Raw genomic sequence first — 16,132 nt, 5'->3', positions numbered from 1 at the left:
ACAATCTATTTTAAAAAAAAAAACCTGAGCCATCTGAGGCTACAGTTGTCCATTATGTGCCTCTGCTAGGAAGCATGCAATGGATTGCAAGGAGCCCAGAGTCTGGAGAACAGGGTGAGAGGCTCCAATGGTCAGATGGAAGGAAAGTGTGGCAGTGGGGGCATAGGGCCTGGCCCCTCCATTAGCTACAATAGGATACTCCGGCCTTTCACCAATACCACTTCAGATTCCTATCTACACAACCCTGTTCCCCAGTCACCTCTACCTCTCCTCCAACACAGCCAGGCACCTTGCTTTCAGCAGGGAAGCACCACCACAAGACCATACCAGATAAGCTTGCATAAAAGCACAACTAGTAATGACAGCTCTGCACGTAGGGGGTGGGGCGGGGAAGGAGGGAAGAAGCTTTTCAGTCTGAAGAACAAGGATGGGGGTTATAGCACCAGAGATCTGGGTTTAATTCCCAGCTCTGCCACAGACTTTTTGGGTAGCCTCAGAATAGGATCTGTAAAATGGGCATAATCCATGCTCTCATCTTTGTTTGTTCTATTCAGACTAGACTCTTTGGGGCATGTCTCTTGGTCTGTATATGTACAGACCTGAACACAATTGGCCTCTGATTTTGGCAGGGCCCCCCTAGGCACAAATAAAACAGGACTCCTGCTCTATATATTTAATAAACTTTATTTCTGTATTGGATTACTGAATATTATTTACAGCTGGAAAAGAGAAAGCAAAGAGTTTAAAACTGTACAAAGCAATGCACTGGAGACAGCAGAGAGACAGTGGAGACAAAGGGGGGGGGCGGGCGCTAAAAGCACACAAACAACAGGGCAGAAGGTGGCCACTTCCCAGGAGGGGTGGAAGATGCTGGTCGAGTTGAAGGCCATCAAGCTAGGCTCTGTACATGCTGAATTATCTTGTGCAACTTGGTATGGTCCCCCACCCTGTAACAGAAGCTTGTACAAATCCCTACATAAAAATAATCATCCAGGTTACATTAAAAAAAAAAGAAAGAAAAGGGCACTTTGAACCCCACCCAGTCTTGGCACCAATTCTGTGCTTTAAAAAATATACTATGCCAGTAGATTTTTTTTTTTTTTAAAAAGGTACCATACAGCAGCTGTTTAAAACAGGATTATACAACACCACAAATATATATTAAACATTTTCAACAAATAAACTCATTTGTACCTGTACAAAACAGAAGCAAAAAAAAAACCCCCCACACAAACAGTTTTTCAAGACAAAAAAGAAATGTGCAAAATAACCCCAGAGAAGGCAGCTTAATAGCCTGCTATTTGGAGAGGCCAGGAGGGAGCAGCTCCTGTTGACGGTGGGGGACAGGGTCCTCTCTTTTTGGCTACTGAGGTGAGAATCTTTATTTGGGATGTGCGAGGATTTCTCTCGTCTTTTAAATAAAATCTCAATGGTTCTTCTCTCCCTCTTTTCTTGACTGTGATTCAGGCTAGTTCCCTTTGCTGTGCATGCACAGCATCGAAAGAGCCTCCCATCAAACTACTTTCCATCACATCACCCTCTAGACGTCTGGCCTGCTGACATACTGCAAGGCAGAACACACTGTTCACACCCTTCCTCCTGAGTCGTCCCTCTGGCCATTAGCAGGGATGAGAGAGAGGGTCATTCCTGCCAGAGAGCAAGGAGGAGGTTATCTTGATGGACAATGGCAGACTGAAAAGCTCTGATTTGAAATACTCTAAGCAGCTTCTCAAAGCAGAAGACTCCCCGGCAGATCCATTTCAGGGGCGCTAACATGGACTAGAATATGTATGACGCAGACATGGGAAAGGAGAGGTCTGTAGTTGTAAAAGATCTGCAAATCGACAAATCAATCTGGAGTGGCTGGCTCTCCATGGAGGATATTGCATGCCAAGGAGTCATGGCAGGGGGAAACTCACCACCAACGGGCACCTGATCTAAAAGCTGCAGGTTAAAGTGAACACAAAGAAAGAGGGGGGAGATGCAGACATCAGAGGGGCTGCTTAATGGATTGGTTTCCCCATCCACCGCAGGCCTTATCTGCTGCTAGCATCACAGCCAGTGAAAAGGAAGCCAGACAAGATGCAGGGAAAATGGAGTGAGGGATGGAGAGCGATGGGTGAAAGAAACAAGAGTCAATCTACATAAAGTAACAGTTAAGACAGGGTGAGACTATCGCAACATTGACATCAGCTACATAAACCACCTTATCCAAGTTAAAAAAAAAAAAAGTGTCCATGTGGAGTTTTTTTGGTGTCTTCACTTCCCATTGAAGTCTTTTATGTCCTTGCTTGTCAGAAGGCCCCTCCCCCCCATCTTGTGCCATTCCACATGTAGCACCTGCCATTCGACGTGTTGCCATTCTCAAGGCTTCCCTTCCAAGCCTCATGTACCCTCCTTCAGCCGGCATAAGAGGCAGAATTTGCTCCTCAACTGCAGGTGTTCAAAGGATGCTCTACAGCTGTTTGGCAGGAGCTGGGAGGAAAGCAGCAAGGGATGTGCAGAGATATTCTGGAAGGTTGTGTTTTGGGGGTTTTTTTGGAAGCATGCGGGGATGTGATGTGAACTTCCTCAGCAAAGGTCATCTTAGTTGTGAAACAAGGATACTTGAAAACGGCCATTTTAAGGGCATATTTGGTTTTGGCATTGGAGGAAGGTACTTGGGCTGAGGATGTCCAACACTAGTGATGATGGGGGGAGGCTGGCAGGACCACGTCCAATGGGTCAGCGCCGAATCATTTGCCTCTGTTTCAGTTCTCACAGCGTCCTTCAACCTGTAGGTCATTGGTAGAGAAGGTAGCTCTTGAGGGAGGCCGGCAGTGGCAGCGCTTGGATCTCGCTCAGTCGATCCTTGCCCAGAGCCAGCCGCACAGAACGCCGGCACAGATCCATCAGAGGCAGTGGTTCGGCTGCAAGACAAAAAAGCCCCACGTTAACTCGGAACACAGGTTAGAGCCCGGTGGCTGCGTCGTTAGTTACGGTAATAGACACTCAAGAGGAGCGTAAGAGAAACTGAGGCCCGGGCCTGTTCAGGAGCCCTTGACCACCCAGCACCCTCAGCAAGTAAAGCAGCAGTTCTAGGTTACTATGCAGGGGGTCCCAATGGGCCACGAAAGCTGTAAACTATCCGCAGCAAGCACTGAAGGTAATACATGCCCTAGAAATACCAACGGTAGAGTAGGAAAGGAGATCCTGGAATCCCCCTACAAGTAATTAGGGAGGTGTAGCAGCATTCAGTTAAGGTGGGAGAGCCCATATTTTTAGACATCACAGTGTGGGAACCTTTGTGAAAGCTGTTTAAACACAGGACTGCATCTTGCAGTATGGTTTTACCATTTCTAGGTACCCCAAAGCAATGTACTGGTTCTTCACATTTCTAGGCACCCCAGATGCCTTCACATGCTTACTTCTGACCTCCCCACCCCCAAAATACAGACAGGCCAGCTCCATCAAGTTTCACAAATCACTAGATTTGCTCGCCTCAGGAGAGATTTCACCTGCAACCTGAATCCTGATCCAGCAGCACCAGATGGGACTATACACTTGCATCTATTAGTTCGGTATCCATGCAGCAGGTTTCATAGCCCTTAACAGTGAAAGAGCTTTATTTAGAGCTCACACTGCCAGTTCTACTGGGGTGTCTTTCTATGCATCCTTGGTGGACTGGGCAAGTTCCTTGTGCCAGCACGGCATCCCCTATGGTGCAGCGCAAGAGTTCCTATTCTGTTAACACCTCCTGAAATGCAAGCGCCATGTGATTAAGGGTGCAGGTGTTCTGGCTGCTAAAGCCAGTGCTTGCACTGGCCACGCATCGCTGATGTGAGTAGTAATTTCTCTTCTGCAGGCAACCCTGCCCACCTCCCCACCCACCCCCAAAAACCGTCACTGCAGCAGATCTCTAGCCTGTTTCCCCTCCAGGGAGATTTTCCAATGAAAGTCTCCATCAGACGCTAATGGTAGCCCCTTGAGAAAAATCCAAAGCCTAACATGAAGTCACCCCCAAAGACTGAGTTGAGCTTGCTTGCCTAGGTCAGGACTTCAGTGTCTGAGGGGCAGATGAGAACCAAGCCACCTACAGACTGTCCCCAGCAAACTAGGTTTCAACACCTATATTTAAGGGGGCAAGCCCACGTCATACCCCCCAGAGTGCTCCCAGCACTGGGGACAGAACATGCTCTACTGGAAGATCTGCAACTACGATTCTTGCAAAATGGCTTTAATAATACAGAAAGGAGAAAGTGCAAGAGCGGCTGGCTTCACTAACCAGGATTAAGACCCACCCAATGAGGAAAAGCTAGTAGTCAAAAGCCCAGCTTCATTTTAGCTCCACAGTTACATTTTCAGGTTAGGTTTGACAGACTACGGCAGTACCCCAGCAATGAAGAGTTGGGGAATTTTTTTTCCAATATCAAACGATTGCATATGGACCTATGGCTCCATACACATCAATGCAGCAGGGAGCTGCTCTCTCTAGTTCTTAGGAAGAGGATGATCTACGAAGGCCAAGTTTTCAGCACAGTGAGCCCAGGAAATCCAGGAGGTCGAGATTAAGAATTGATATTTTAGAGACAGATGATCCAAATTGCCATCTCCCTACTTCCCAGGTTACAATTCTGCTACCTAAGCAATTTCATAGCCCCAAAAAAGTAGGAGATGCAATTTAACTTAAGCGAGCTGCCACAACAGATTAAAATACAAATGAATATTTCCTAGGAATATTTCACTGGTTTCCACAGGAAAGACTGGTTTCTTGTGATCTGATGGGGCAGACAGCAGGAACCAAAGTTACAGCTGCACATAAGGAAAAGAATCTGAACTTTCAAAGAGTTTTTCTTGATGATGTTTTCCAAGCTCATCTGGATAGCACTAAATAAGGGTGAAGGTTTTTCAAAAGCGACAAGGCATGCCTCTGCTTTGGGCTGTCTCACTAGACACTTTGAGGGTCTGATTTAAAAAAAAAAAATGCTGAACAGCATCTAAAAATCCAGGCTCCAGCCGGAAACCCCAAAATGGGGACTTTGAAAATCTTGGCCAACAAGCGTTAGTTTTTCAGGAGCTGACTACAGATTCATGCCAACAGCGCTCGCTTCCTCTGGAACAAGCCAAATTAAGCTATCGACCCTGTTCATCCTGCTGCCACTGCCAACAGATGGGAGGCAAAATTTTTAGTCCATTTTCTGACCATAAGTGTCACTGCATTCGTGCTCACTTCCAGGAAAAAAAAATCCCTCTTGCATCTCTCCTCCACCACTTCCCACTCCATAAGAGTTTTAAGATTCATCCTTCCCTTCTGTCCAGAGCAACGACACTCTCATTCCGGTCTTCCCCACCCCATTTTTCAGATTACTGTACCCATTGCGTCCACCTTTTAGCCTCCCAATGCTCATTGACAAAACTGTGGCAGAGTTTTCCTAGCAGCTTGGGCAGAATCTCTCCATACATTCCAAGGCCAGACGGGACCACTGGGAACATCTAGTCTGACCTCACGTGTAACACAGGCCAGAGCACTTCCCTGAAATAATTCCTAGGGCATAGTTTTTAGAAAGACATCCAGTCTTGATTTCAAAATTCAGTGCCCTGCACATCAGATCAAGTTCAAGATTCCAACCCTTCCTTTCAAGGTTCTAAACATCTCTGCCCTCCCCCCCAGCCTCTCCACCTAGCCAGCGATGCCAGCCTTGTCCACCGATTGGTCTCTGCTAGGATCTACCCCTCTGTCCATACTAGGGCTTCCCTGCACCAACCCTGAAGGCCTCAATCCTTCTCTGGAGATGCAGCTCAGCTACAGTGCTGGTAAATCAGCTAATTAATGGCTACGTGTGAGGCATATGGGGACATGACTCTTTAGAAGTCATTTTAAAAGGCAAGGGTGCATACTATGCATTTGATTCTCTACTTCCCGCTCCAGGCCCCACCCCAATAAACTTCATTTGTCCCTTCGCCTGTAAGCTCTTCAGGGCAAGGAGTGCGTCTTTGTTGATACAGCATTCAGCACAATAGGGCCCTGACCCTCCTCCTTGGGTCCCGTGGCATCACTGCAATAGAAACATGCCAACGCCGTGGCCTTCAAAGCAGCTTTGGATGCAAACTAATCCAGCTAAATCGCACTAACTATGTTAGTTGTTTGCGTGGAGAACCCCAAAACAGTCCCATAAAGACCACCCAGCTCCACAGGAGCTAGGAGTGAGCTTCTGTTGGCGGGTGAAAGAAACACCCAGAAGAACAAACCATGCTTGCACCTGAACCGCTGACCCAGAGAACGCAGCCACTGCTCGTGGAGCAGGTTCATGAGCACGGTGTCATTAGATCCAGGATCAATACTAAGTACTCCAGTACAACTACACCCGGGAGCTGTTCTATCCGTGCCTGGTAGCTGATGTCTGACCATTTCTGACTCTGTTACTGCTACCCACAGTCAAGGCTGGGCTCCAGTAGCCCCATATTGGGTATGTTACACCTTGGAACCCACTCCGACCGAAGCAGACACAGAACGCGACTGTTCGCTTGCTATGCGGAGTTCTGTGCTGAGAACTCCAATCTATATTGGCCACCTACTGGCTTCACCCCTATGGTGCTGAACGGTTTGGAACCCAGCTACCTGAGCGACTGCCTCCCCTTGGCCATACTAGATAGCAGCTGTGCCACAGCTGGGCTCCCTTCTGTCTGAGTGGCAGGGCACCACTGCCAAGAATGCTCTATCCAAATGCTTGATCCCATGCCCTCCAGGGTTGGGCACCCTTCCAGACATGCTCCCAGCTAGACTGTTTAGAGACAAGGAGGCTGGGAGGAAGTGGCTGCTGAGGGACCATCTGGTTTTTAGGTGGTAGTGTGTAGCTGCAGAAGGCAGCCTATATGGAAAGCACTGACTGTGCGTTTTCAAGTTTCAGTACCAGCATCCCTAATTAGGGGCACCTAATCCATGGAGATAAGACATCTGACCTTTACCTACTGCCTTTCCCTACTTCACACATGCACTTGCCCTGTGCCTGGACCCTCAGAGCTAGTGCAAGTGAAGGGCCCTTGCTCATTTATTAGCCTGTAAAGTAAATACAAAGCATTCCCAGCCATTGCCTCTGGCTGGCTCCTTTCAGATACAGCAGACTTGACCGGGTGATTGGCCAAGACCACAGTGCAGACAAGAATCTGTGTTCCTGTGTCACAAAGCTCGATAGAGGCCACCTCAAAATTAGACCACTCTAGTCCCATCACTGTTTAGAAGGAGAGAGATACAAAATATTAGTGCTCCAAGCCCTGTCCGTCTGCTCCTGGATGTAATTTGAAATGCCTGTTTTGCTTTACCTACTTCCACACGGTTTGGGACCTAGGTACCTGTGAGACTAACCATCCCCAAAGGGCTGCTACGGCCATCAGGCTTAGCTGGAAAGGTCTCTCCAACCAATGGCACCTGGAAGTGAGGAGTAAGAGTTTTTGAGGAAGGGTCCTGGGCTGTGGAATTCTCCTCACTGATGTGCAGGGCAAAGCTCTTCCTTTGAGCCAAGCATTTGCTTGACATGGGTCACAGATAAGACAATGTTTTGCTGTGAGAGGTATGGGGGGGGGAGGGGGAAGGGGGCTGTCATTAGGGAGATCTCGGTTACGGTGCACTGAAAGTGTAGAGTAGAAATACATGAGTTTGGATAGGTTTAATTTGCAGCTGTCCCTGTAGTCATGTAAAAAGCTCAGAGCTTGCTACATACCCAGCTGCACCATTAGCCAGATTTGCTCAGAGTCCCGCTACACTACATTTGAAAATCAAGAGACTGAATGGTAGGTGTTTACAGCAGGGCAAATTAGGAGAAGTGAGACTTATCTCTCTCACACGCGCCAAACGTTTGACTCCAATGCCTGTGACTCAGCACTAGCTCTGTCTCAGGCCAGGAATACCCTACTGCATGTCGATTGGTTGCCAGGTTTGGCTAGATAATAGAGCAGCAGAAACAGCAAAGCTGGGAGATTCAGTCTCTGCAGTCCAACCTGCGTGGCAAAAACTAGGAGGAGTTTTAATGCAGAGTGGAGGAAAAAACAAACAAACTCACTGTTCAAAAACATTGTCCCTTTTGGTCTGTTTGTACAGCTCCTAGCACAACAGAATACTGCTCCATGACCGGGGCTCCCAGGGGGACTACAATACAAACACCACCCATTGCCTTAATTTAATAGCTACAGTAGCAAGGAGAGTCAAGTCTGCAGTATTAGGTACTTACACTTCGTTCTACAGAAGTGAACTATCCTGCTTAAATAATTCATTAATTGTCATTAATAGTACACTCGATTCTGAACGGGCTCCATCATTGCACTGGGTGACCTATGCGTGGCTTCGATGAAGTGTAAGTATATTTACTCCCAAATACAGGAAGAAAGTATTCTATAATCCCCTGCAACAATACAAGACAGACGCTACTCTGGGGCTTGGGGTGAACATGCTATCCCTTCCCATATTAAACCTGACAAATTTCAGTAGTAGCAAATCCAGATTAAGCCATTTCTCCGAACAGACTAAGTCACATTCTGGTGCAACTGGGAACCTCCGTCCCAAAGAGACAGATAGGCTTTTTTTTCAGGACCAATTTGAACTTGGGAAGCTTGTACTAAGCTTGGTGACCAACTGCCATCCTGAGTTTACACAGAACTACGAAGGTTTTCCTGGCCACAATACCCAACCCCACTCTGTTTAACAGCGTTCCTTAGCCTTGAAGGGAAAAGGACAGAAAGCTAGTTGCTGAAAGAGGTGGGGTTCCAGGCTACTGACTGCACAGCTCCCTACACACCTGCCTGCAGAGCAAGTTTAAAACTTGTTCTCCTGTATGAAGAGTACGTGGAGGTCGTCACCTTTCAGGTAAAGGGTGCTACAGAGAAGCTACAGGATTCTGCCTCCTCCATTGGCCTAAATCCATAGTAAGGCACTGGAGTCTCCAGCAGTAAGTGGGAGGAGGAGGAGGACCAGCTTTCCAGATAGACTTAATGCACATGGCTGGAGTCCCAGCAGTAGGTTTCCTTTCTGCATAGCTGCCCAAAATCCACACTTTCCGCCCTATACAGTCACTTAGTTACTTTCAAACTGCTTTCCTAATTTGAGGCACCGTGTGCTGATGTGTAGCCAGACCCGTTGGGGTTACCCTGCTATAGGAACATAATCTGGCTGACTGGTAGCTACACCAGATCCAGTTAGAAACAATACTGTTCTTTCCAAACACAGCCCATCAGCAGAGACTAATCTGGAGTTGAAACCCCATCCTCCCCCAAACCCTTTGCTGCCTTAACAGACCCTGCTGTCCTAACAGTCATTTTGGTTTGCACGGGCCACAGTTTTCAGGTACATAGCTCACTAGCTATTGGGAAGGGAGTACGGATATGTGATTGAATCTCTTTAGCGGGGCTAGGAAGGCATGCAGAGACCTGCACTTTCAGAACAAGCTGCAGAGGGTTATACTTACGATCAAGCCCGTTCAAGTAGCGCATCCGTATTTCGCAGTGCCCCCACACCGCGCTTACAACTGGATACAGTTTTTTCCCTTTAAGTCCCCGAAAAGCAACGCCCATGTACTGCCCGTCTACGATGAAGCTCAGGGTCCCGTCATCCATGTCCAGGACCACCAGAAAAGAGTCCGGCACAATGAAAGTCTCATCCGGTTCTAAGAAGGCAGGGTAGGTTTTACTCGGCTGGTTCTTGCCGTCGTGGTACAGTCTGTTCCGCCCAAGGTCCCAGCCCCAGGATTCATGGTTATTTCCTATCAGGGTCGTGTACCCTACCGAATGCAAGGGCGCGTCCGCCGTAGCCACCCCTACCACGGCATGCGTGCCCCGCTGCCTCATGGCCCACGTGATCTGCCACACATGCAGTCCCCTCGTATATCCAACTTTGCCTCGGATGGCATCTGTGCTCTGAGCCACCGGATGCCGGTGAAATATTAGTTTGTCGTCCTCTTTCACAAAGACATTCAGCGAGCGGTCATCATTGTTCCACGAGTGCAGCAGCTGGACCTCGTAGGAGACCGGAGGCATATCCAATAGCAAGTCCAGGCGCGTGGGCTTGCAGTAATCCAGCCCCTGGAGCTCCTGCTTGAGTGGCCTGTATGCAGGGTCTCTCATATCCACAGTCTTTATCCCGCCAGTGACCTTCTGACCCATCTTGTGCTTTGATTTCACGTATTTAGAGACTCCCAGGGCAAGCTCATCAATTACCCTCCCGCTGTCATTCAGCCCTGCAGAAGAGGTTGCTCGGAGACCTTATCAAGATGTGCACTGGTCAGTATTGCCTAATGGAGGGAAAGAAAAACAAGGAGGAGAGTTAAACATTAGCACACCACCTGTAAACAAGATTCCCAGCACTCCAGTTGTCTGGGCAAACAGACCAAAGGTCACACCTAGGGGGGGCTCACATGCCCTGCACAGACAGAGACAGGACCACCACTCACTGGAACGTGCAGCGTGTTCTAGAGGGAACCTTGAAAAGTTCTGTCTACACTGCGGGACTAGGTGTGACTGCAGCATACATTGACCTACCCGAGCTAGCTTTAATCTAGCAAGCGAGAGCACCAAGAGCAGCGAAGCCACCGCAGCATGGAGGCTTAAGCCCATCTGGGACCCTGAGTACTTACCCAGGCAGCTAGCCGATGCCGAAGTCCTTGCTGCTGCAGCTTCGCCACTATTGGGACTTGCACTAGCTGGATTAAAGCTCTCTCAGGTCGGTCTCCACACGATGCAATTTCGCCTCTAACTGCAGTGTGGACACACCGTAAGGGCTGGGAGTTTGCCAGGCAACTCATGTAGGCGAAGTTTAATAAGGAAGCTGGAAAAATGTAAGCACACCCAGCCTCCCACGAGCTGCGAGGAGGACACAAGTCTCCGTACTGTGATGTACGATGCAGAGAGAAACACAGACTTTGGCCTTTTGTGGGCGTCACTGAGAACACTGAAGCTTTGGTTTTCCCTTGGGTTACACACAGACTGCACCAGCCTGTTGTCCTTGGGCCACGCTAAAGCTTTTAGACCCAGGGCTTCTCTAATATGCTGCCTTCCCATAGGTCTCCCCTGCATTGAATCCCCAATCACTCCTGCTAAATACTCTATTGTTTGCTGCATACACGGGCACAAGAGTTGCAGCTCGATACAAGGTGCTGGCAGAGATTAAGAAATTCCTTGATGGCCCTGAATCAGCGATTGAGTCGTAGCAGACACGGCTTTCAGCGACCACAGCCTTGCTTCATATCAGCCCCAACCCGAGCTGCACGAGACACCTCAGCCACTGCCAGGACCATCCACCTGTGTGTCTCTTTCCAGACACTTATAAAGGCCCTGGAATTACATTCCAACTGGACAACAGTCAAAGCAATCTCTACAGTTGCCCAGAAAGGAGCCAAAACACACAAAGCATTTAACATTCTGCAAAGAAAAATCCCTAAACAGCCCCAGGCAACTACTGCAGCTATTTGAGCCCTTGTAGCAAAGCGATTCCCAGAGGTATGTCCAAGTTCACAGGGACTGAAGTTGCAGTTAGAGCCTAGAAGGAGCTTACTTTCATCTTGAAAGGTGAGAGTGCTCTGGTGGGAGACTGAGCTTGCTTATTCAGACTTGGTTACTGAAGCTTAAGGCAAGGTCCAGGGATTACTGCATGTTCAGTATTTAGCTTGTTCTTAGCAGCACAAGCCTCCCCTATCCTGACCCCCGTCTTATTTTGCAATAGACAAGACAGAACCAACCTCCAGACAGAGGCAGTTGCCACTAAATAATAAAGGTGGCTGAAATATTACTATAGGAGTAGTAAAGGAGCAGGCTCTGTTTCAGTGGGTCTCCCTTCTGGGTTTTATTTCCTAACCACCGTGCTCTCAGGGGGAACCTGAAGACTTGATCCGGATCTGCAAAGAGGTCTAGCACTTGCTGGGATATTACAGGGCTGGCTGGCAGAGCCTGACGTCTATGCTACCCCTGCAGGAGTTTGGCACTTTGCGTCCCACTCGCTGGTTCAACAAGGGCTGAGAGCACAGCAGAGGAAGCCCTCGCTCATGTGAGGTGGGGAAGTGACTTGCATGGATTTCCCTGGAGTAGCTGTAGCTGGCCAAGGGTGCGGGATCCAGCCTTCCTTGGCTGCCTGCCCTAGGTGACAGGGCTCTCTGGGTGGGAGGGAATCCTCTGGGCTCTAAGCACCCTCTGGAGAAAAGATTACACAAGGCAAACACACAGGCAAGGTTGGCTCGGTGATGGCTTTTCCTTCCTCTGCTCAGCACTGAAACTCAGCTCCTGAAAAAGCTTTAAACATGGCTACTTCCCAACAGCAATAAAGCTATTTCAGTGATCAAAAAAGGGAGAGGCCGGGCAGCAAGGGAAAGCCCCCGATGGCTACAGACGATTTGCTGAACAGTGGGCAGAGTTAGAGAGCACACCCTCCGCTGGGACAGGTCTGGAGAGGAATCTGACCCCCGACCCCCCAGTCCGACCCCTCAATACCGCGAAGTACCTTGGAAGCGTCCAACTTTGCAGAGCTGAAGGAGCAGGCGAACAGGCTCGGCCCAGCCTCAGGAGGCCCACATTCCAGCAACGCTTGGCAGCAGAGCTCCCATTGAGTTACTGGAATCCAGATAGCAGTTACAAAACCCACCCCCCTTGTACGTTTCGTCTCAAATTCTCTGCCTCACTGGGGCAGCTGCTCTTCCCAGCGAGACAGAAGCAGACTCCGAGTCCGGAGAGAGGAGCAGGATTCTTTGCACAGCTTAACAGTTTCCTTCCAAGCTTCAGACAGACTCATTTTGAGAGGCGCCTATCTGCTTAGAGACCAGCTACCTCCATGCACCGCTCTGTGGCATTGTGTCCACCCAAGCAAATCCGCTCTCACTCGGCTACACAAGCAACCCTCTGTTTATGAGCCGCCAGAGCAGGGGCAGCTATTAGGAAAATAAAAATATAGGAGGGGAGGGAACTAGCTTTCTAAGAAAAAAAGTGTTATTTTAACGTTTCCTGGAGTGAGGCAATCACCCAGAATTCCTGCCAGCTAACAGTCACAACAGTTACTCATGACCAGGACCTCATCTGGCATGGAAAAAAAAAAAAAAAATCACAGTGCATGAATCAGATCTTGTATTAAAAAAATAAGGTTACCGGACATAAGCGGCAGCACTTCAGTTAGAGGCTGTGGGGGGAGGAAGGGCTGTACTGTGCATCGGCATCACCATGGACAGACTGATCAGCTTCCCCTAAGCTTTATGCTAACGAAGTTGCTGAGACTACTCTGCTATTTTAGGTGCCTGTGGTCCGGGGGTTGCTGCAGTTCTGTGGCTATTTGCATAGAGTGCTAAACCACACACACACACACACACACACACACACACACACACACAGTTTGTCAAGCTTTCTGAGACTAACCCTCAAAGTTCCATCTCTGAGAAATTAGCTCCACAGCTGGCACGGTACACTGGCCCTGAAGATCTTACACATTCTCTTCTACCTTTGACTGGTGAGCTGATTCCTCCAGATTCCTGGAGGTGCGCTCTTAGGGAACAAACCACTCCCAACCTCCCAGTCAAGGCTGCCCTAGTTTAATTAGACAACTATGGAAGAAAAAGCAGCTGCCACTTAGAAGGGTTTGTTTCCACCTTTAGATGCTCAATCCATTTTCTTCTATGGTTTTGCACAGGCCGTATGCTTCACCGTTTAAGAGACAGTGTCAATGAAGCAACAAGACCTTTCCTACATCTTAAGTACTATATTGGGCTCTCTTCAGAGACCTCTGCCCTACGGGGCAGAAGTGCTTTAAACTCCAGTCCTGTACACCAGGGCTGATAACATTAGTCTTGAAATGGAGGATAATTACTACAAGTCAGACATCATCCAGTATTATCCACAGGGGCACCTGAAGACAAGCTAGGGAACTTTCAAGGACGGCTTAAATCACACTCCAGCATTTGCTGACTGGCTAAGCATAAAAGTCATCAACCAATTGCAGAACAACTTTAGTGATGTTCCCCTTTCTTTGGCTCAATGCTTCTCTTTAAAATACATGCCTCATTCTCCCTGGGGAATCTCATTCCATTTCAATAGGTGACAACACTAAGTCTTGATTAATCTGCAGATATTTAGGTCTCTAATCTGCCTTCCTAGCACATCTGAGTATACTTCAATCACTTCTCTGCCAATGCAGGTGCCTTCGGCACTGGTGCACCTTGGTCACTCCTATTCTCTCCCCGAGACACATAGTAATCTAGTTTCACATGGGCTGAATGCTAGAGTCTGGTTTCGGTTCGGTTTTGGGTGGTGTTGGTGGCCTGTGATATATAGGATGTCAGACGAGATGATCTGGTGATCCTTTGGGGCCTTCAACTCTACGATGAAGGATCAAAACACTGGCAGAAAAGGAGATGCAGAGATTTTCCTGAACACAATAGTCCACATGACAGCAATAGACAAGAAGCTATAATCCAGCCTGCCAAACCGAGTAAGTATCTGGTACAGACCATTTTGAAGCAAGACATACATGTGAGTAGAGCCGGGGTCGGCAACCTTTCAGAAGTGGTGTGCCGAGTCTTCATTTATTCACTCTGATTTAAGGTTTTGCGTGCCAGTCCTACATTTTAACCTTTTTAGAAGGTCTTTTTCTGGAACTATTGTTGTATGTAAAGTAAATAACGTTTCAAAATGTTTAGAAGTTTCATTTAAAATTAAATTAAAATGCAGAGCCCCTCGGACCGGTGGCCAGGACCCAGGCAGCGTGAGTGCCACTGAAAATCAGCTCGCGTGCCGCCTTCCGCACACGTGCCATAGGCTGCCTACCCCTGGAGTAGAGGGTACTTCTGTAGTCTGCTAATGAGCAAACAATCCCCCATTTCCCTGCTTTATCTGTGCAAGTGCCAGCAAGACTCGATTCCAGTACTTGTTACCTACAGAACCCTTTCATACACTCCTTGTCTTCGACTTAACCTGCTGAATGGAGGCTATTCCCAAGTGCAATCTCTATTACTGCACCCATGCTCATCCGTAAGGGTAGATAGGGTTTGCCCCTGCTTGAAACCGAGTGGAGCTCAGAGAAAGGGTGGGTTTTACGTACCCGTGACACTGAATTGAGCCAAGGATTCTGAGGACAGAATGAGAGCTCCAAATCAGAGCACCGCGGCTTGCGAGTTTAGGAATTATTGTAATGCAGCACAATATATACCTACTGCAACACTCCATTGTGCACCATGTGCCCGACAGAGCTGCTGCCCCAGAAATGGGGTAGGGGTGTCGCAAGAGAGAAAGGAGCTTTCAGCTGGGAATGAAAGCTGATGCCCTTGGAAACTTGAAAGAACCTCACCCACCTTTGGATGAGCACTAGTCACTGCATGCCTTCATTACCTCTCTTTCCTGAGGCAAAGAACTAGGGAGCTAGCCAGGTCCAAGCAGCAAAGAACTAGATTCGACAGTACAGCCAGGACATGAGAGAGAGAGAGAGAGAGAGAGAGAGAGAGAGAGAGAGAGAGAGAGAGAGAGAAAAGGTTGGGTTGGGAAGGAACAGAAAGGAGCAGTGAGAACTGAACACAAGTAAGGGGCTTCTAGAGGGTCAGACTGGATACACAAGGAGATGCTACTTAACTTATGACTCCAAGATTCATGTAGAATATTGCCCCTTTACAGTCTGACAGGCTAAGGCAGAATCTGTCAGCTCTGTTAGAGGGGTTGACAAACACCGTGCAAGCAGTAACACTAGTTGAGGAGAGCCAGCTTTGGCATGGAATCAGATTACCCAAAGGCAGGGTTCATTCCTTACATCCCAACAGGATTTTAAAAGAAAAGCGCCTGCCTTTGCAAACTAAAGTATAGCAGCCACTGTGGTGCTCAGCAAGCACAAAGCAGACCAGAATACAGTTCTGCTGTGCAAACGGCTGTGTGTCCCAAGGACTGGACTCCTGTACTATTAGAGTGGCGGCTTACCTATCTGGGAGTGCAGAGCTATGCATTAAGTCTCCCTACAGACAGCTCAGCACCAGATGCAGGCAACCCTAGAGAAAAAGGGTCAGAAGACCCCAAGCACTTAAAGCTACAAACCTTTCACCACAAAAGATTTTCAGGGGTCTACAAAAGGTGCCTATCACCGTAGAATCTACACACTGGAAGATCTCCATTGCTCGTGCAGCCTGTGCTTGCTGGATTTCTGCATTGTTCTACC

The 16,132-nt window shown here is 48.4% G+C and overlaps 1 protein-coding gene across 5 annotated transcripts in view; it reads right to left on the bottom strand.

The window, feature by feature from the left end:
• Positions 1 to 666: 666 nt before the first annotated feature.
• Positions 667 to 16,132, bottom strand: part of SPSB1 (splA/ryanodine receptor domain and SOCS box containing 1) — a 71,536-nt gene continuing 56,070 nt past the window's right edge. For 3 of the 5 annotated variants that reach the window (XM_044996374.1, XM_044996376.1, XM_044996375.1), the window contains exons 2-3: positions 9,435 to 10,256; positions 667 to 2,909 (exon numbers count right to left, since the gene is read on the bottom strand). In XM_044996374.1, coding sequence (XP_044852309.1) covers positions 2,782 to 2,909; positions 9,435 to 10,128 — 822 coding nt within the window. In that variant the 5' untranslated portion in view covers positions 10,129 to 10,256 and the 3' untranslated portion in view covers positions 667 to 2,781. Of the gene's footprint in view, positions 2,910 to 9,434; positions 10,257 to 10,598; positions 10,700 to 12,454; positions 12,590 to 16,132 lie in introns of those variants that run through there. The other 2 variants (XM_044996378.1, XM_044996377.1) reach the window with 2 other exon arrangements.

The sequence above is a fragment of the Mauremys mutica genome, chromosome 21 (assembly GCF_020497125.1).
Source record: "Mauremys mutica isolate MM-2020 ecotype Southern chromosome 21, ASM2049712v1, whole genome shotgun sequence".
In the NCBI taxonomy this organism is placed as follows: Eukaryota; Metazoa; Chordata; order Testudines; family Geoemydidae; genus Mauremys; species Mauremys mutica.
The sequence above is the reverse complement of the archived record's forward strand: the minus strand, read 5'-3'. Positions and strand labels throughout refer to the sequence as shown.